At 53.2% G+C, this 20,160-nt stretch overlaps 2 protein-coding genes across 7 annotated transcripts in view; both read left to right on the top strand.

The window, feature by feature from the left end:
* Nucleotides 1-136: 136 nt before the first annotated feature.
* Nucleotides 137-10,067, top strand: LOC121670608 (motor neuron and pancreas homeobox protein 1-like). The gene is made up of 3 exons (XM_042041094.1): nt 137-691; nt 7,809-7,969; nt 8,442-10,067. Exons 1-3 carry the CDS (start codon nt 256-258, stop codon nt 8,748-8,750), a joined length of 906 nt encoding a protein of 301 aa, XP_041897028.1. The 5' UTR covers nt 137-255; the 3' UTR covers nt 8,751-10,067.
* A 1,913-nt stretch (nt 10,068-11,980) lies between these two features.
* Nucleotides 11,981-20,160, top strand: part of CFAP65 (cilia and flagella associated protein 65) — a 32,025-nt gene continuing 23,845 nt past the window's right edge. For all 6 annotated transcript variants that reach the window (XR_006018159.1, XM_042040911.1, XM_042040913.1 and 3 more), the window contains exons 1-9: nt 11,981-12,073; nt 12,630-12,698; nt 13,004-13,158; nt 13,827-13,929; nt 15,352-15,518; nt 16,620-16,819; nt 17,499-17,644; nt 18,703-18,925; nt 19,249-19,514. Coding sequence is in view for 5 of the 6 variants with exons in the window: in XM_042040911.1 (XP_041896845.1) it covers nt 12,011-12,073; nt 12,630-12,698; nt 13,004-13,158; nt 13,827-13,929; nt 15,352-15,518; nt 16,620-16,819; nt 17,499-17,644; nt 18,703-18,925; nt 19,249-19,514 (1,392 nt within the window). In the remaining variant the exon portion in view is untranslated. The remainder of the gene's footprint in view (nt 12,074-12,629; nt 12,699-13,003; nt 13,159-13,826; nt 13,930-15,351; nt 15,519-16,619; nt 16,820-17,498; nt 17,645-18,702; nt 18,926-19,248; nt 19,515-20,160) is intronic.

Genomic DNA, 20,160 nt, shown 5'->3' with positions numbered 1-20,160 from the left:
AGCGGAGCCAATGGGGAGCTGGGGCAGGTGGAGGGGGGGTTAAAACCCACCCCGTGCCGTCGGGCGAGCGAGTGCCCGGGAGGCGGAGCGGAGAGGAGGGCTGCCCTCGAGGGCAGCCCCGCTGAGCGCGGCGCGGCCCCGCGGGTGAATGCCCGCCGGTGCCGGGGCTGGCCCGGGGCTGGCCGGCCGGACTGTGCCCTGGCAGGGGAGCGGTGGGGCGCCGGGGGGCTCGACGGCTCTGCACGGGGCAGGGCCATGCACAAGCGCATGGAGAAGTCCCAAAACTTCCGCATTGAAGCGCTCCTGGCTGAAGAGCCGGCGCGGAGCGCCTCCCCGCCGGGGCTGAGCCCCGGAAGCCCCGCGGCGAGCCCCGGCCCCGCCGGGCGCTCCGACACCCCCTCGCCGCGGGCGCCCCCGGCCGCCGCGCCCCTCGCCCCGGCCGGCTTCGTCCCCAAGCCCGGCTTGCTGCATCTCTCTGGTCCCGGGCTCGGCGCCCTGCCGGCCCTCTACCCGCCCGCCGTGTACCCGCTCCCAAGCCTGGGGGGCCAGCACCCCGCGTTCGCCTACAGCGGCATCCCGCACCTGCCGCCGCCCGGCGCAGAGCACCTGAAGGCGGCCGTGGCCGGCTCCTTCCCGCTGGAGCACTGGATCCGAGCCGGGATGCTGGTGCCGAGGCTCTCCGACTTCAACGGTGAGTGACCCGGGGACAGACTCTCCCGCCAGGCGGAACACGGCTCTGGGCCCTCGCAACCCCCGGGAGCGTCCGCCGGCACAGCAGGGTGCAGGTCCCTTCGACAAACCGGGACTGAGGTTTCCCGAGCCCGCCCCTTCGGGGCCCTCCGATGGTTCGGGTCGGGGGCCCGCAGGGACACTGAGCCCTCCGGGCTGACCCCGATGCGTGGCTCGTCCTGTACCCAGACCTGTTTCCCAGCCCGGCAGGGTTGGGGGCTGGGGGTGTCCCACTGCTGGGGGGGCCTGACTCGCCCTCCGGAGACCTCCGAAGGCTGCGAGGCCCTGGGGAACCGATCCGAAGGGCAAAGTCTCGCCGTACGCCGGCCCGGTGTTCCGGAACAGCCCCGAGAAGCACTGCCTGTGCCGCTGCCGGCAGACCCGAACCGCGCCGACCCAGGCTGCTGGCCCCGCACGGCGCCGCGGACTCGTTGGGCTCCTGCGGGGCGGGAATGAAACGAAAATAAAGAGACGGTGGCAAAAACCTGCACCGGGAAACGAATGAACCCCTCCCGGTGCGGCTGGGAACGAACCCGCCCGAGTCCTGCTGGATGCGCGGCCGGATCGAGCCCCGTGCAGGGACGGGCCGGGGCTCCGGGTCCTGCCCAGCGTCGCGCTCGGCTCGTGGGGGTGAGGGCCCGGTGGGTTCATTGCTGGCGGCAGCTGCGGGAATCGGGCGGCCTGACAGCATGCTCGGCTCCAGCCCTGCCCCACTCCCTCCTAGTGGGCACCACCAGGGCTACGGGCAGGCACCGGATCCCGCACTGCTGTGCTGGGCCACGGCTGTGAAGGGTCCTGCAGGGCACAGATAGAACAAGAATTGACTTCAGGCACTTGTCCCGCTGGGGACTGGCACCCCCGGCAGTGTGACCTGGACCCTGCCCTGTCCTGGTCAGTGCAAAGATGGGCATTAAACTAAGAGTGACTGATTAATAAAGCCCCGTCAGAAAATCCAGATTTGTTAGCTGAGCATAGTGCCTTAAAAAGCTGGGAGCCCATTTCCAAAATAATAATAGTAAAAAAAGGCTGGATAAATAATAGTGCAAAAAATATAGATAATTAACTTGAAAAATTCAATTTATTACTCCTACCTCAAACTATTCCTGGTCAGGTTAAAGGGAAACAGGCTGTTTTTTTCCCCATGCTGTCTCCCTTTACCTGGCTTTCTGTAGACTTTAGGAAAGGTCCGTCTGTGAATCTCGAGGTTCAGAATAAGCCTCCAGTGCTATGTGCACTCCTCAAACGTGTCACTAAGGCAAGAAAAAAGAATTCTTTATTAGTTAGGGGATGAAACATCTTCCTGCTCCTCTGCAGAGGCCATGTTATCCTTGAAGGGTCTCAGTGTGTTGGTGTATCTCAGCATCCTGATAGCTTCATACAGGGTTGTGTTTCACTGGAGTGGGAATGCTCCACTGCATCTGATCCTGTGGCCCTGAGCAGAGCTTCTGGCTGGGATAATGTAGAGGTATTTGTACATCAGCCCCATTCCTCTCAAAAGCAGGATCTTCTCCATAGCTGGTTTTATCCAAAACCTCATAAAAAGGAAACAAATCCCAAATTATGGGCCTGAGAACAACTTGTGAGGGAGCTCTGCAGAATGCACTGGACCAGAATGTCAATGGGTCTTGTGGAAAACACTGAGCAGGGCTCCTATGGAAGCTCAGAGGGAGGAAAAGCAGTTTCTGACCCAAGTATTACTTACCTGGGTTCTGGAGAGCCCAAAGCATGGTAGACATGTGGAGGTGTAACAAGGATGCAGCAAAAGCTGCCAAAGCTGTAAATTTTTTAATCAGGGTGACCGCTGCCTCAATCCATGTCCTTACTACAACGTGTTTGTTCCCAGCTCTAGGGAGCCCTTTGCAGTGGGGATTCTTTCTGTCCGGTGTCCTGTCATATACTTTAGCAATTCTTCTGCTGTCCAGGACAGAGCCTCATCCATCTCCAGATCCTTATTTCTGTCCATTGGTAACCTTAGGGTTCACAAGTGTGTCTTCAGCCCTTGCTCTTGCGGGCTCAGTGAGGCTCTGAAATCAGGTTCCTTTGTAGCGTGCCTTCTCCTTGTAGTTAACCAGGACTGGCCCCAGCTGCATGTCATGGCTGTGTCTGGGCTCATATTGCCCCACGGTGCTAGCCATGGTGTAGGGACAGGGACAGTGGTGTGTGTAGGCAGGGGCAGGAAAGCGCACCTGCCTAGGATGTGCTGCCTCCACAACCCTTCCTCATCTCTCTGAGGAGGGTGGGGGGCTGGGCAGGAGCCTCCCATTGTTGGCACAGGGCTCCTGGGCTGCCTGTAGTTTGTGGAAGTCCCTGTCCCACCACCCAGCCTAGACAGACAGATGGATGGACCTGCCTGGCTGAAGTGTCCAGAGTGACTGAGTACAAGTGTCAATGCTGCTGGTGCCAGTCATGTTTAGCTCTTCCAGGAGCAGTGGACAGATGGCTGTAACCTGATGAACCTGAAAGCCTCCTAGGACATATTATGGATCATTCCATGGGGAGATCATTCCATGGGGAGACCACCCTTGAGATTTATTTATAGGGAGTTCCAGGACTAAATTCTGGAATAAATTCCTTCTTTGGGTGCATGTGTAGAGATGTTTTGCAGGTGTTGTCCGGTTTCATCTCCTGGGGACAGTCAGGGTGGGGAAGCAGCAGGACAGCCCATGAACTGCAGGCTCTGTGGGTATGCATTGCACACATTCTCCCTGTTACCACCTGTGTGTGGGGAGGTAGGATGCCAGGGAGATGTACCTTTAGGAACCTGGCCCGGGCTTGGGTGCTGGGCTTGCTCAGAGCAGTGCCCCTGCTGTGGGGCAGGCGGGTGCCGTGCCTCCCTCGCTAGCTGCCTGTGCAGAGCCGCATGCAGTGCCTGGCTGCCTCTGCTGCAATGCGGAGTCAGAGGGTTGTGGAAGGCCTGGGTGCAGGAGCAGGCGTGCCCTTGCTGCAGACAGCAGGGATGCTGCCTGCCCAGGTTCCGCTATCCCCAGCCAGGGTCCCTATCCTGGGGCTTTGAGCACCTCCTGAATCACCCAGGGAGAGCATTTGGCACTAGAGTGCCATGACTATTAGTTTTTCTGGGAGCTGTGATTTATTTGCCCTGTTTGTCAGTGTGGAAATGCAGTGAGGTGGTGGGAGCCAAGTGCAGAGACCCACTGCAGCTGAAAGCTGTAGGAGTGGGGAGCAGTGACATACAGCTGTAGACTCTCAGGAAGAGCAAACCATCCTCTCTGAGGGACCCGGTGCTTAGATGGCTTTCCTTCCATACCACTTCTTTGCATCACCCACTCGCTAACTTCATGGCCTGGAGCCCAGATCAGATCCTACCCATGATGACAGAGAGCTTGCTGATGGGCTGTGCTGGGCTAGGAGAGCAGACAGGATAAGTCTTATAAAACTTGTTCAAAAAGCAGTGCCTTCCAAAGCTCACCAGGTGTACAGTGATCTGATGTCAGCCAGAAATATGGCCTGGGAAACAGCTGGCAAGCAGCAATCGAGGTTTAATGGTGGAGCAAGCAAGGGGCTAGCAGAGGTAGAAGGTGCCCTTACACATGCTGCCCCACAGATAATGGCCAGGGCTGCTGGCAGGTCAGAAAAAGCCTCTGGTGATGACCCTGATGCTGAGACCACCTCTCTCCCTTCCAGATCTGACATCTGGAGAAACACCTCCTAAAGCAGTCAGGGTGTTAATTTCCTCTCCTTTATCTGCCAGACCACAAAGTTAAGTGACCTATAGTTAAACAAACCAAATTAAAAACAAGTGAGTTAATATCAACCTAGGATTACCCTTGTTATCAAGTAAATGGAACTGTATCAAATAAACCAACAATTCTTTATAAGCTTTATCTAATTATCCAGAAGGCAGCTGCCTTGCAGAGCTCCTGGCCACAGACTCTGAGGGCATTCCTGGCCCCAGGCCAACCAATTTATTTACTGATACTGCAGCCAGATGCCAGGCACCCATCAGGGGGTCCAAGCCCTGCCAGGCTGAAGTGATGTTGAGACAAGCTCTGATCCTGGATGGAGTGCTAGAGGAGGTGGCTGAGCAGATAATAAATCCTTTGGCAAGCAAAGGTGTGATGCTGAGGCACTCAGTGGTCTTCTGGTAGGAGCTGGATAAGATGGAGAGCCTTCCCAAAGGGTAATTCTTTCTATGAGATGCTGATTGTGATAGGGATAGGTTCATAGCTCAGTTGATGCTTACTGGAGGAGGTAAGCCCTGGGGGGATGCTTGCTGTGCACCCCTTGGGAGGATTCTTTATCCATGTGGCAGCCTGCCACAGGACAGGGAGGGACAGGACTCCGCAAGGCACACTGGCAGGACAGGCTGGAGCTACCAGCAGCCACAAGGCATAATTTCCTCTTTCCATGGGAAACTGGAACCTACTTCATTCCCTCAGTCTCAACATCTACCTCCTCCCTTTTCTCTTTCCCCAGTGAGAAACTGCAGACCCTTTTCCCTCATACTCTCTCCACACAAAGGAGCTAGAGCCCTTTAGGAAAGGTAACAGCAGCGCTGATGCCAAAGATGTTGGTCATTCAGGTCCATGAAAAGCTGCTGCCGTGGGTGGCTGAAGGTCAGCTGTATTGGCTTGGGCTTACCCCACCTGGTGTGGAGGCCAAATCGTGAACAAGTCGCAGTGGGGAGCAGTGGTGATGGATCATAATAGCTGCTGAAGGGTGTATGGTCAGAGGAGGTCACAGTTCAGGTGGCCAGCCACACCTCTGTACCCTGGGCATTGGACTGGTGGTGGCTCAAACTGTATGACAGCACCACAGAGGGATTTGAGGATTGGGGTTTTTTTGTCAGCACTAGGGCAGGAGGCAGGGTGGGTTTCCAAGGAAGTCAGGCTCTGTACAATGTTTGTAATGGACACACTGCACTGAACCTGAATTGGACACTGAGAAGGAGAAGTTGGGGCTGGCAGTGGGACCATGCTCCAGAAATCAGTCCCCTGCATTGGTAGTTATTTGGGATACATCCTGTTTGGATTTATTTGACTTTTGGACAAACTTTCTGTTCTTTTCCCTGCTAGACCAAGGAGTCCTCATCAGCTTACCTCGGGAAGAGTGAGTCCCTTGAGAGGGTGTTAAAGCAAGCTGCCTTCCAGGCTCCTCTGAAGCTGGATAGACCAAACTTGCACTGCTTTTAGGATCGAGATTCTTCTGTGAGGCACTTCTGTGCCTCTACTCTTCCCACATCTGGTTTTAGTCTGGTCACACATGACCTTGCTAGAGGAGGTACAGAGGAGCCTTTCAGGGTGATCTGAAGGATTTTTGTGCTCCCTAGAGCCAGGATGCAATGCCCTAGGAGCTGAACCCTGGGCTCTCTGCTTTGGAGTGGGGAGTTCAGACTGGGAATATGATATTTCTTCACCCCTGGACCCTCCAGATCCAGAAAACACAGAACTCATGGATTACTGGATGCTGAGAGGGCACAACCTCTTCCCTTCTCTTTACCCAAAACATTCTCTACAGACCATGCTCAGAAAGAGGAACTGCTCAGAGGGACTCTTCCCTGACCTGGTACAGCCAACTTGCACAGTGCAGCCTCGTTGCAGGGAGGGACTCTGGGGCTCCAGATGCTCCAGCCACCCCCCTGTCTCAGCAGAGGAGGCTCACTGGGAGCCACAATCCTTGGGCTGCTGGACACTGCCTGGGGCTGCTGTGTGTTGTGCCCCCCACCAGCAGAGTGAATGAATTTCCCCTCCAGTTCTTTATGATGCATCTCTGGCCTTTCCCTCCCCGAGGAGCTGCAAAGGGTGTTAGCTTGGTCTGCCACATGCCTGCAGATGCTAGCTCCCGTAACACCTCCGTTCCTTAGCCAGAGGAAGCCTTTGCAGGTCTGTTTGGTCTTGTGTTGTGGGAAACTGAGGATTTGTACAGCCAGAGCATCCACAGCCAGTCAGAGCCCACATAGCTGTGGAACTCTGCAGAGCTGAGACATCGTTCATCTGTCTTTGTCCTGGAAATCTTTTGAACCTCTCATACGGTTTTAGCCTTGAATATATTTCATATGCAAAATAATGCATCGTGTGTGTCAGAACCACTGGCACAGTGTGTTCAGTCAGTCCCTCGTTTAACTGGCTGGTGGCTGTAAGATGGGTCCCACATGCTGTCTCTCTTGGCACTGAGGGGCTACAGGCACAAGAAGGGGTTGTGTCTATCCTGCTCCCATGAGGAGTTTGCACAGTCCTAGCCCAGCCTGTGTTCTATCTCTCTGATCCACCCAGCATCCAGGTACTTGGGATCAAACCTGTGTTGTGATCAGTTAATGCCTCTTTCATAAATTCCTGCCTCATGCGTCATCACTGTGTTTGTGAAGGGCTCAGTGGACACCTCGGGAGATGGGCAGGTTGGGATCAAAGCTGGAATCTGGGGGGATAGCATGAATGGTGTCCCATGCCCAGCAAAGTGGGTGAGTTGGAGCGGCCCTTGCCAAGCAGGGCACATCTTTGGGGCCAGAATGCTCCATCTTGCTGCCCAAGATGTGTCAGCAGGGACATGCCAAGAACCTTTCGCATTAATGCCCACCGCCACCACCCCCCATTCTCCCCCACACCCCTTCCCGCTGCTCCAGCACTTTATTCCCAGCTGCAAACCCCTGGGTTTGATTGCCGCTGTGGTGCTGGGAGAAGCAGTAAAAGCTGAACCCCGGGGGACAATAAAGCCAGTGGAGGGGAGATAAGCAAGGATCAAACAGAGTGCGGCAGCCACCCCATGCTGGACTCTCAAAGGTCCCTTTGTTCCTGCTGCCTGCTGATTCAGTGCCGCTCTGCCTTCAAGGGCTGCAGGCGAGATAGTGGAGCTCATGGACAGCCCTGCCGCAGCCCCTGGCCGTTGAGCTGCCACCTGTGCGGCCCAGCAATAAAAAAAGAGAATTAATTTCAGTCACAGCACTGATCCCAGTTGTACACCGAGGCCTGATAACATATCTCACTGGTTCCTATCAGGCAATAAAGCCATTATTGGGGTGGGAGATGATGGAGACATTCACCTTCCTCCTCATCCTGGGTTTGCTGAGGGGTTGTCCCACTACAGGTCTGCTGTCCCCTGACCCCCACCCACTGTCTGCTCTACAGCTGCCCCGCAATCTGGCTTGATGGGGAAGTGCCGTCGGCCTCGCACAGCATTCACCAGCCAACAGCTCCTGGAGCTAGAGAACCAGTTCAAGCTCAACAAGTATCTGTCCAGACCCAAGCGTTTTGAGGTGGCCACGTCGCTGATGCTCACTGAGACACAGGTACCTTGGCCCTGGGGGGATGGAGCATAGCACCATGGAGCTGCCATGGGGGAAGTCAAGGTCATGGGCAGTGCTGATGCCATCAACCCCACTGCTCCTATCTGGCAGAAACCTGCCTGGTGGGCTGCAGGCTCTTCTCTTGTGAAGGGCACCCCAGAATTACTGCTTCTCTTTTTACCTGGCATCCCCAGCTTGGGTTTCAGAGCCTTCCCATCCCTCAACATGCTGGGGGGGGGTGTTAAAATGTCCCTGTGCATGTCCTTGGCTGGAGGCTGGATGGGGGGAAGGCAGCAGCCCCCATTATTCCTCTCCCTGTGACAACCTCAGCCTCTTAGCACATATCTGTAGCACCATGGGATGCCCCACAGTGAAGAGGTTTTGGGGGGACCCTCCCTGCAGGGAAGGTGAGGGGGTGAGTGGGGACAGGATGGGGCAGGGTACATCCTCTCCCCTGGGGGCTTTCCCTTGGCAGGTGAAGATCTGGTTCCAGAACCGCCGCATGAAGTGGAAGCGGAGTCGCAAGGCCAAGGAGCAGGGGGCTCAGGCGGAGGCTGAGAAGCAACGAGGGCTCAGCAAAACCTGTGAGAAGCTGCTGCCCGGCGAGCCCCAGGGACAAGCTGCCGAAAGCCCCGAGTTAATGGGACACAGCCCTGGCTCAGGCTTCCTGCACTGCAGCACCTCCGAGCTGAGCTATGGCCCGGACTCGTCTTGCTCGGGGGGCGAGGAAGAAGAGGAGGACGAGATGGGTGCCACAGAGAGGAAGATTGGCTCTGTGTTGTGAAAGGCGAATGGAGCCAGCTGGGTAGAGGGGCCAGGCTGTGTTGTGGGGGGTCTCTTTGCTGGCAGACACAGACTGTGCCTGGAAGGAGCAGGGGGCTGCAGGGCACCTGCCACCCTTTAACTTATGTGTGTTTGGATCCTATTTAACTTGTAATTATTCCTCTGTGTGTATCTGGAGGAGTCCCTAGATCCCTCCCCTATAAAGCTGTTATCTGGATGCCTGTGCTTTTCCTTAGGGGATGGGAGGCCCTGCCCCTGTCCTGCTACTGTGCTGTCCTACCAGATCCCTGGGGGAAAAGGTGGGGAGAGCAAACTTGGACAGCTGGCAGCCTGCTGGCACAGCTGGAAGAGAGAGACCCAGGACCCTTCCTTGCACTGCCACTTCCCTACAGATCTGACAGTGCCTGGAGCAGCATATCCTGGTGTGGTGCCAGCTTGTCCTTCCCTTTGCTAGCATGAAGAGCTGGGAAGGATGTCCAGGTTGCATGCCAGCCTGCCTTGCCTCCTCCTGCAGCTGTAGCATCCCTGGTAGGGTCTGTGCTTTGCAGGGCAAAACTGTCCTGTGAAGCAAAGCTGATGCTGTTTTCCATGCTGCAGTTAGCCTGGTTGCATTGGTGTGGCATTGCCTCAAATAAGGGGGGGTGGGGGGAAGGGAGGCACAAAAGTGCTCAGGCTGTAAATGCTCAAAGCTGTGGTGAACTCCCCTTTTCCCATGCTTAACTTCTCTCAGTTCCTTTCTGGGCTTGTTTCATGATGCTCTTGGGATGTTGCTCACTGACTGGGCTCAAATCAATCCTTGGTAGCAGGATGATGACTGACACCCTCTACCACTTCCCTAGAAGCACTAGGGTTAAGCACTGATTCCCCACAAGTAAGCATGCTGCCCTTGTCCTCACAGGATGCTGGAGGGTCCTGGAAGGCTCTATTGACCTCCCATGCTTCTGTGCACTTACTGGGTCTCCCCTTGGGGTGCTGAGATGGCTATGAAGGCAGAGGGCCAGCCCGAGGGGGCAGCCCTGCTTCACCACTCCAGTGCACGTAGGGCTGCAGGAGTGGAGCAGGCGGGGCCAGGGTGACCCATTCCCAAACATACCATGATGTCCCTCCTGTGCCGCATCCTGCTGTCCTCTCCTCTCCTTGTTTCTACCTGAGAGTGGCAGGGAGGGCTATCTGCCCCGGGACTTGTGGTCGGGGTGGGAATTGCTGAAGGGCAACAGTCCCTCTGGAATCCTGGGTCACCTCTGGCAGACAATCAGTGATGGAAGGGACAGGTAAGCTTTGGTGTGGGGCTGTCACACTTCGCAAGGCTGGGAAAAGCCTGTCAATGTCTGGGGGGCAGCACCCTGGGCAGGGGAACACATGCGATGCTTTTGAGACAGAGGGGTGGGCAGAGGAAGCAGGTGAGGGGAGAGAGGAGCATGGGGAGGGACGGATGCGATGGATGGATGACGGTCCTGTGTGGGGGGACAGTGACCCGCAGTGGCTGCTGGCAGCTCAGCAATTTTCCCCTGGGTGCATGGCATCCTCACTGCCAGGTTCCCTCTCCCCAGACAGTCCATCTCAAGACACGCAGGTGTCCAGACCCCTGGAATTGCCTAGTGGGGACCTCTGTTTCTGGGGAGGCTGCAGCCCTTGCTCCAAGGGGATAGATATGAGCCAGGGTAGGAGCAGGTGCCAGGAGCCTGCCGTGGTTGGTGTAACATGGGACAAGAGAGAAATAAAAGTGGGGTAGGGGGGAAAAAATACAAGGAAAGGAGGAAGGGACGGGGAAGCATGGAAGGATGGTACCTAATTCCCTGCCATTGCCCTGTGGGGACGACTGAGCGGGAGAGATCCATTGCTCCAGACAGTGGTGCCAGCTCCCAGCAGGAACACAGGGCTGGGCACAGAGATGCTGGCACATGCCAGTCCATGGCTGCAGGAGCATCAGGGCCTAAGATATCACCTGATGTGCAGCCTGGTTCAGCAGGAGACCACAGGGAGTACCACACACTGGAGCTGGGCACACTGGAGGAGGGCTGAAATGGGGGGACAGGAATGGTAGAGGCAGAGAGGAAAAGGCAAGAAGGAAAGCAACAAAATTGCCAGGAAGGAGGAGGGGAGCTGAAGGCATGTCACAGGCTTAAAACATTCACCTTGATGGGCCGTGACAGGTTTAATTTCCAGAGTACAATCATTAAAGTGATGGATGGGGGACGTTCATCTCTCGCCTGGTGCACTCAGGCCCACCGTGGCTGCAGGAGGGTTTGTTTTGTTGCTGTTATTTATGAGGTTGTTTCTGGAGGAGCCAGGCACTTGTCCAGAGCTGGGGAGACAGAGGAGGGGGTGCAACTGATGCTGGAAGAGTTAGGGTGCTGATTTACAGCTGGGCTGCTTAGCTGGATGACTCATTTGTAAACATCGACAAATGCCATTAAAGCTGCATCTCCTTCATGCCTCTGCCCTGGCACCCTCCCTGTGCTGTGTGATGTGGCTGCTTTCCACCACAGTGCTGCCTGTGCACCCTGGAGGCACTATCTGTCCCTCCCCACCGGAAAAATGAAGGTTCTGCCTCCTTGAGGGTCATCCAGGGCACTGGGAAGGTGTAGGACTGTCCCATGGTGGTTGTGATGCCCCATGCGAACGATACCTGATGGGCTCATGCAGCCAGGGCTCCCCACCCTCTGTGCCTTTGCTGGTCTTGGCCCCACAGCTACTTTTGGCAATGCTAACAACTTGTTACTTGTGTCACCAATGCTCCAAGGAGCTTAGGGTGACCTGGCCCCATTAAGGTGTCACTCCATCCCTGAGAGCACTCTCCAGCCTGCTGCAGCCTGTGCCCCCGTGCCACCCTGCAACCCCCACACTGTCCTCGTTCATCCTTTCCATGCATCCACGGACTTCACGGCCCCTCCTCTGCTGGCTCAGCTTTACACTGTCGCCTGCCCCTGCACTCATCCTCACCCCTCACCCCGAGCCTCTCCTGCACCTCTGCATCCCGCCCTCTTACACTCGCCCTCCTCCATCTCCTTGCCCCTGAACTTCCCATCTCCCCTTGATCTCTGCCTCACCCGTGCACCCCTGAGAAGTCTTCACCAGCTTCCCTGACGCCTCCACGTTCCCCTGACCCCCACCGGCCCCCGCCCCCTCCCTGCCCCGGTCCCGCGCCACCTGCCCCGCCCTGCGTGTCCCTCCGCCGCCCTCTGGCGGCCGCCGCTGCCCGCGCGAATTGACCCGAGGCGGCCACCGTCGTCGCTCCGGGAGCCGCTGCGTCCGGTCTCCATGGCAACGCGGGCCGGCCCGCACGGCGCTGAGCGGCCGGGACCGGCTCGGGACGGCACCGAGGTGCCCCGGGCTCCCGGTGTTCTGGGGAGCCGGGCTGGGCTCAAGGGAGCCGGACTGGCCCGGGGGCGATGGTGACCCGGGGCCCGGGCTTCTGCTCCGCTCCGGGGGCAGGCATGGTTATAACGGAGTGGGCCGTGCCCCAGGGAGCTGGGCAGGCGCTCTCTGTAGGGAGCAGGGTCCTGCCATAGTCATCCATACGGGGCTCGACGGGGCCAGGCCAGGCTACAGAGCACAGCTTTGCTGTACTGGGCTCTGTGGGCCGATAGTGGGCAGGGCAGGGCTGTGCTATCCAGCGCCAAGGAGAGCCCTTCCACAGGGGCTGGGCTGCGAGTCACGACCCACAGGTCATCGGGACAGCCGTGGTCTGTGGAGAGGGCTGGACTCAGCTGCAAAATGGGGACACAACGGGGGCTGCTCCCCTGCAGGGAGGGGGCTCAGCGCCACCATGAGCCTGAGGAGGGGGCGTTTGGTCTCGGGGAGTGCCCAGCTCTTGGCAGCAAAGGCGCAGGGGGTGCAGGAGCAGCACGTGTGAGGACTTTTCCCTCTTGTTTCTCAGATGCTTGCTCAGGCGCATGGCGAGCCCCAAAGCTCTGGCTCTTTTCGGAAGAGTGGCTATGACAGGAAGGTGAGCGGAGGAGCAAAAAGTGCTGCTGACGTGGGGTGGATTGTCTGGCAGGCAGGGAGAGGAGAGAAACAAAAAAAGCGTTTAGCCTTTGCGTCCGTCGTTCATCACACCCCTTAGTATCTGCTGTTTGGGCTGTGGCCAGGAGGTGTCCTCTCTGGACCCCTGGAGCAGGGCTTTTGGAGACTCCTGGAGTTCTGCCGCGGGGTGGCTCCTCTGATCTGCCAGAGTCAAGAAACCCTTAGCGTCGAGAAACGGCTGTTTTGAGTTATTTCTCCTCCCTTCTTCCCAAACTGCTACTCCCTAAGGTGTCTTCAAGAGAGGCAAAGAAGAAGAAAGTCATATTCTGGGGCATTGAGGTGCCTGAAACACTCAGTTGGCATGGCTGGGAACTTGGAAAAGAGATAATCAGACACCTGACCTTGAAAAATGTTCATGGGAAAGCCCAGAAGCTGACCTACAGGTGCGTGGGAAGTCTGTTTGTCCTTTGTACTCCTCACGCTCTCACTGCATCTTCGCTCCTCCTGCTGTATCAGTCACCTCAGCACCTTTTCTCAGATTCACCTTCCCTCTGTCCCCTTGAGTGCTGTGCCGGAGACAATGTGTGCACCCTTATGTTGCAGAACAGAAACCTGCTAATTCAGAAACACAGCCCTTGTTCCTGGCAGAAGTCTGTTAAATGAAGTGCCTTGTTTAAATTCTGTTTTGCTGATACTTCTGTCTGTGAGGCATTTCCAGTCTAGTGAGATTTTAATTGTGGATGTATGCCAGCCAGTCACTAGTGTGACCTAAAACCATTGCTCCCGGAGTCCCTCTGGATGTTGAGCCATTCCAGCAGTCCCTGTGACCCTCCCTGCTCTGAAACTCAAATGTGTCTGCCCTATGTATTTTGCTCATACTACAGGGCCTGAAAACATAAAATATTGTTCAAGGAGGGGGTAGGTACTTAGAGCCAGGAGTGGGTTCTGTCCCTCTCTACTATTTTGCTGCCAAAGTACCCTTGGGGTCCAGTGTGTGAAGTGCTTCTAAATTGTGGGGTCTGGAGGTGTTGGTTATTTATTCTCTTTTCTGCTGTCTAACTTAAACTGCACGCCCTAAGACAAAATCTCTTGTTTTGACTTTGTTATCTAGAGCTCCTTCCACGCCATACTTCTTCACTGTTTTCCAGCAGCCGATTACTCTGAACCCTGGTATGTCCTTAACTCTGCCCATTGTTTTCCGGCCCAGGGAAAAGGTAAAGCAGCAACATCACATCTGCTCTCAGTGTTCCGGGGGAGGGCAGTGGGCCTCTGCCTCTCTTGTCCTTTCTGATTTGTTTTCACTTGAATGCATGAGACCTTGGGGAAATTCTAGCATAGAAAGAGTGGGCAGAATGACCTTCCTGCTCTCTCCACATCTTCATTACCTGAGGGAGCCCTAATCCCTGACTTCTCTGCAGAGTTTGCCTGTAGTTATGAGAGGAATCCTCACAAGAAGTATTCCCAGTTTTTCACGTACCACTTCTGGCTCTCAACTCAGTAAGATAAAGTGCTTAAACTGTCCACGCCTGGTTTGATCCCAAGGAAACATATCTGGGTGGTTTTAGTGCAGAACCTTGGGTTGAGGAACTCACTTTCTGCTTTCATACAGGAGATCTCAAAGCCTCTACATTCAAGGGCTACCGGTTTTCTAAAGGGATATGTCAGGGGCCTCCCTTCTTTTGGATGGATTGGGTTTCTTTAAGCTTTATTTTAAACAGCAATGATTCTTTTCATCTAGACCATTTTCTTGATTTTCACGTTGTTTGCAGTGTCTGTCTTGGCTCTGAGTGTTGATCTCTGGCTGTTGTGGACAGCTGTATGTCTTTGATGTATATCTCTGTCCTAGCCATAGAGCATGGTCATTGAACAGATTCCCAATACCCTGCTCTCTTAGGATCATGATTTTTTGATGACTGTTCAGCGTTCCCTTTATGAAATAAGCTGCTGGCCTTGTTCCATTTTCAGTGAATAGTTTGTCTGCAGCACATCAACTGCTAAAGCAGGAGGTTGCCTTTCTTAGAGAGAGCAAGGACTGTGTGTGTTGCAGTGCCCAAGGTCTCTCCTTACCTGTATAAGTGTTACTCAGGAGGGGTGACAAATGGGAAGCATAGAAAACACACATCTTTCAATTCCTTCCATCTTGGCTGGCTAGCAGATGTCCTGAGGCTATTTGTACACAGTGCTGTCAACACTGCATCTTTAAGTTGTGTGTTATCTGCTTGGATCTCTAGCTGACAAAGCATTTAATCAAAGATTAATACTTCTGTGCTTGTGGAACTCAAAGAAAGGCTGTACATGCTTCAGTTCAGCTGAACTGGAATCTTGAAAATACTGAAAGAAATCCATCTGCATTGAAACAAATCAGGTGAAACTAATGTGGCCTTCAACTGCTCTCCCTGAGGGTGTTGGTGTGCTCTCTGACAGAGGAGTATGCCTGGGCACCTTCCACACTGCCTGCCTTTTCTGAGTGATTCATATGCTCTCTGTCCTGCAGAGGCCTCCACTGGTGCCTCTGTTGCCAACATTTTTTCCCCAACACTTGCAGAGGTGATGGTGACAGGTATTCATGGGTAGAGCTGCAGTACCCCCAGGGTGGAGTCCATCTAACTGCTGTCTCCCCTTGCTTTTCTGTGCAGAGGGATTATGAAGACAGCATCTTCTTTATGAAAGCTGAGGGTGAGTTCTCTGTTGCCCTGCGTGCTATGCGTCCACGCTTCGGTCTGTCCATGCCGGCTGCTGTCCAGTTGCCTGTCTGTGCTGTCCACAATGTCACGGAGATGACCTTTCCTGTGTGCAATGTTGGGTGAGTGAGAGGTGGCTAAGGAGACACTCTTTCTGTTTTGTCAGGAATTTTGCCACTTTTTTGAACTCTCCAATGAATGCAGCTCATTCCAGTGGTTATTGGTTCTGCTGGCTGCCTTAACAGGAGGCAAATCTCTGCCTCCCCTGAGGTCTGGGCAGAAAAGGCAGCAGAATGGTAGTACAGGTCACTGTGGGCACATCTTGACATCTCACATCTGCTTGTTGCCAGCATATGCTGAGAACCATTCATGCACCGGAACTAGGTGGGGACAAGCACAGTGTCCCACTGAGAACATCCCACATTCACAGGACAGGCCTGGGCTTCTATTTAACCAAAGGCAACCTGCCCAGCATGAACAGGGAGAGATGAGCTACCAGCTGGAAACGTTTTAGTCATTTAGGAGCAAAGATGGTCCTGGTTACCAAGGTTTGTCCTGTTTTAGTGAGGAAGGACAGTATTGTAGAAAGGAATGCAGTGAAGTTCCCAGGCAAGGAGGAGGTGTACTTCCAACCAAGTGATTCCAGCCATTTCAAGTGTTTCAGTCTCCACTTAAATAATTTGTACCAACTGATAGGCCCAGGCTGTTGGAGGATAAGGATGGTAAGAAACACACACCTTGGATCAATAAAATAGAAAAAGCTGATGGCGTATCATGTTCTTTGCAGAAATCAAACAAGCAAAGGGGGTTCTGGAAAATTGAATGAGGTATTAAGGAAATAGCTCAATCCTCTCTTCTCACTTGAGCATATAACAGAGGAACAAATGTTCATTTGGAATTATGTAGCTGCAAATTTAGACACAGGAAAAGCAAATACTTAATTTTGGAGCTGATTTGCTTGGTATCACCTTATGGCCATTAATAAAGTTCTTAGCTGTAGTAACCAGGATTCATTAAAGTGTGAACAGAGCATTTGCAGAGACAAGAGAAAAATTTCTTCACAGCATCACATATTTGTCCAGATGCATTAGGAATTCTTCCATTCAGCACTGGTTGCTTCCCGTCCTGACCAAATAACCTGTTGGGAAAGGCCCATCCTATGCATAATTGCACAGGCAGCAAATGATCCATTCATCTCCTTAAAATGTATCTCCATTTCCTAGTGATCTCATTAGCGTCTTTTCCTGGGAGACACCAAGCCCTTTCTTCATGACTTCTGACCGTAGCACACTGGACCCAGGTGCTGAGTGCATGGTCAAGGTGACCTTCCAGCCAGAGGTGGCTGGGGTGCATAATGCAGTAGCAACATGCTGGTTTGGAGGTGAAGTGAAACAAAAGAGGACAATCCAGCTAAAAGCCCTGGGTGAGTCTTTCTTGCATTTAATACTGAAAGAAATGTGTATTACCCCTAATTCTGGAATTGCATCCCACAGGGATACATGGAGGGCCTGCACTCCATGGATGCTCTGCCAAATTTGGCTCAACCCAGTGATGAGTAAGTGAAGCCATGGTTTGAAAGTGGCCTGTGAAATTCTCTAATGTACTTTTGCCAATTTGGAAGTGTTACCTGAAGAGACAGAGGGTCCAATATGGTCTGTGGCATGCTTTGGCCAAACCAGCATTTTCAAGGCCTGTTTAAGTTGACAGAGGGGGAGAGATGAGAGGAGTTCACTGGAAAAAGCCTCTACAAACTCCTGGCTATGTCTGCACTCAGTGTCTCCTGTCTGTCCCTGCTAGACAGAGAAGCAGAGGGAAATTTCTAAAGCTTTCTGGATGCAAGCTAAAATAAGCAATGATTTCATTACAAGTCCTTGCCTGAAGTGACTTGTATGGCCACTGACAAACAAAAAATGTGATTCTGAGTTAAGTAAATTAGGGCTGGAAGGGAGCTTATTTGGTTCAAAGCAGGGCCAACTTTGAAGGCAGATCCAACTTCGGAGTTATCTGAGGTTCTTCAGAGGGTTGTCCAGTTGAGTGTTGAATATCCAAGAATGGAGGTTCCACCTATCTTTCCTAATCCAGTATACTATTCTCTTTAACAGCCAAATACCCCTGCTTGCGTGTGAGTGTGACAGGAAAGGAATATGAAGGTGTACAGCCTGGAAAGTTTCAGGATGTCCTGTGTTTTGGATCAGTACCAGTGGGGACAACTGTGGAGAAGTGTGTGGAAATCTTCAACATGTCTGTGGTATGTGGAGGGGAGATTGACTTCTTGTGAGAAGCTGGCATGCTGACACATTTCTCTGGGATATGTGGTCTTGTGTATCTTCCTTAATGCTGTGAAAATAACCTAAGTGTGAATGTGAATGAAGCAGAGATGATGAGCCTTCCCCTACCAAGCATGCCATTCACCCTTGCCTTCCAGCTACAGTGCTGGCAACTTAGCCATTTGCAGCATGGTATTGCAACTTCCCCCTGCTTCCCTTCTCTGCTTGGTCCAGATCAGGCAGCTGCCATGTCCTTTGCATCCTGCAGCTCTCCTGCTCACCCTGGACAAGCCCATCAGTCCTGTGTGTCAGCTGTGTCAAATTGGTGTGTGTGTGTGTCCCAGGCAGCCCAGTGAATTGCTCAGAAAGTCAAATGGATTTGAGCACCTTGTTACCTGTGCCAGCTCAGCCCATCCCAGCCTCATAATGGATGGATGTACTCAGAGACTGCTGACATGGATGACAGCAGTGCTGACTCTTCCACAGGCCCTGCAGCTTGGGAGTGGAAAAGACACATTCATTTGTCATACTGTTTTTATTCACACTGCAGTGGTGCTCAGCACATTGCCAGGCAAGGATCAGGATGGTTTTTTTAAGGGTGTTGAGGAAGGTGTCAGAGCACCAGCTTTGGTTTTTTTGTGAAAAGAAGATCCATAAACAAGATGGAACTGTGGGCTGAGGGAAATAAGTTCTCTGCCTGCATGTTCCCCTGGTCATAGCAGTCACTTAGGCTACTTTGACCCCTAGGGACACCCTGAGCCATCTTTACCAGGAGGGGCACTCCATCCCCAGAGATCACCAGGAGTTTTGCTGCAGCATGCTGATTTCTGAGCATATTATGGGAGCTTGTTGCTACCAGTTCTCCATCAGAACAAGGTGGCAGAGGTTTGCTGCACAGCATTTCTGTGGTGGCCTTGGTGTTCTTGGTGGTGTTCAGCACTGCTGAGAACTACAGTTCTTACCTGATTAGTGTCCTGCATTCAGAGCCATCCTGCCTCATGTTGGATCCTTTGTTAACCTATTTCTTTTCTACTTGTAGGTTGATGCACCATGTAGAATAGAACAAGAAAAAGACCCTCTGCTTCATGGTTATGTTTTCTCCTGTGATGTGTCCCATGGTGTTGTCCCTGCCAAAGGGAAGCTGGTCTTGTACATACGGTTTCAGCCTCAAATAGTAGGAGAGCACAGTACTTCCTATTTCACTATCGGATCTACTGGATGCCACTTGGAGACTGTTCTGAAAGTGGTTGGCTCATGTAAAGGTACCAAAGCCTTTCCTGTTTCTCCCTGTCAGCTTCTTACCACTGGTGGGAAAAGGTTAGTGCTTGGGGAAGGACTAGGAACTATCATAGCCTGCAGTCACAGACTAAACTCTGCTGGGATCCTGGCTGTCCCTGGTGTACTGTTTGGGATTTATACTTGCCTGACTGTTTTAAGTGAATGTTTAGCTGCTTCTTAGGACTAGTAGGTTTGCTGATGAGCTGATTCTGGTTTGGGAAGATCAGTTAAGTGAAGCAGTGGCTTGTGACATGTTGGAAGAAACAGCTATGACAGGTCCAGGATCTTATCTTGCATGTTGTGCTAGGTCCTTCTGTGTCCCTGGACCAGTATTCTGTGGAATTTGACTGGATCAATCTTGGAGAGAGTTTGATGCAGACACTGAAAATCAGCAACATGTCAGATGTCCCGGCCTTTTATCAGTTTGATATTGACAACAAAGGGAGCGTCTTCTCCTTGGATCGCCCCTGTGGAGTCTTGGAGGGCAAAACAACACTGACACTGAAGGTGACCTTTCGACCTACTCACCCAATGAATTATCACCGCAGAGTCGTGTGCCTTGTCCACCACCAGGTATGGGAGGCAAAGGGTAGTTTCTTTGCTGTGATACTTTGAAGACATCTAACAGTGTAACCCAACAGGACTGGCCTGTCTCACTTAGTAGTTCCTGCAAATCTCTTCCCACTGCATTTTCATTGATACTTATCACAGAATCATTAAGATTGGAAAAGACCTCTAAGATCATTGAGTCCAACCATTAACCCAGCACTTCTGAGTCCACCATCATTGAGTCCAACCATTAACCCAGCACTTCTGAGTCCACCACTAACCATGTCCCCAAGTGCCACATCTACATGTCTTTTAAATACCTCCAGGGATCATGATTCAACTACATCCCTGGGCAGCCTGGGGTGACAACCATTTTGGTGAAGAAATTTTTCCCATTATCCAATCTAACCACTGCCCAAGCACAACTTGAGATCTTTTCCTCTTATCCTATTACTTCTTACCTGGGAGAAGAGACCAACCCCCACCTGGCTACGTCCTCCTTTCAGGTAGTTGTAGAGAGCAATAAAATTCCCCCTGAGCCTTCTTTTTTCCAGGCTAAATGCCCCAACTCCCTCTGCCATTCCTCATGAGATTTGTGCTCCAGACCCCTCACCAGCTTCATTGCCCTTCTCTGGACACGCTCCAGCCCCTCAATGTTTTTCTTGTACTG

Source organism: Corvus kubaryi, unplaced genomic scaffold (genome assembly GCF_017639235.1).
Source record: "Corvus kubaryi isolate FWS band 111438036 unplaced genomic scaffold, C.kubaryi_AGA036_p1.0 37396, whole genome shotgun sequence".
In the NCBI taxonomy this organism is placed as follows: domain Eukaryota; kingdom Metazoa; phylum Chordata; class Aves; order Passeriformes; family Corvidae; genus Corvus; species Corvus kubaryi.
The sequence above is the reverse complement of the archived record's forward strand: the minus strand, read 5'-3'. Positions and strand labels throughout refer to the sequence as shown.

Excerpts from the sequence above, each read along its gene's own strand:
- LOC121670608 (XM_042041094.1), top strand. The coding sequence starts at position 256 with ATGCACAAGCGCATGGAGAAGTCCCAAAACTTCCGCATTGAAGCGCTC. Across the intron at positions 692-7,808 it reads GAGGCTCTCCGACTTCAACG|CTGCCCCGCAATCTGGCTTG; the intron begins GTGAGTGACCCG and ends TCTGCTCTACAG. Across the intron at positions 7,970-8,441 it reads TGATGCTCACTGAGACACAG|GTGAAGATCTGGTTCCAGAA; the intron begins GTACCTTGGCCC and ends TTCCCTTGGCAG.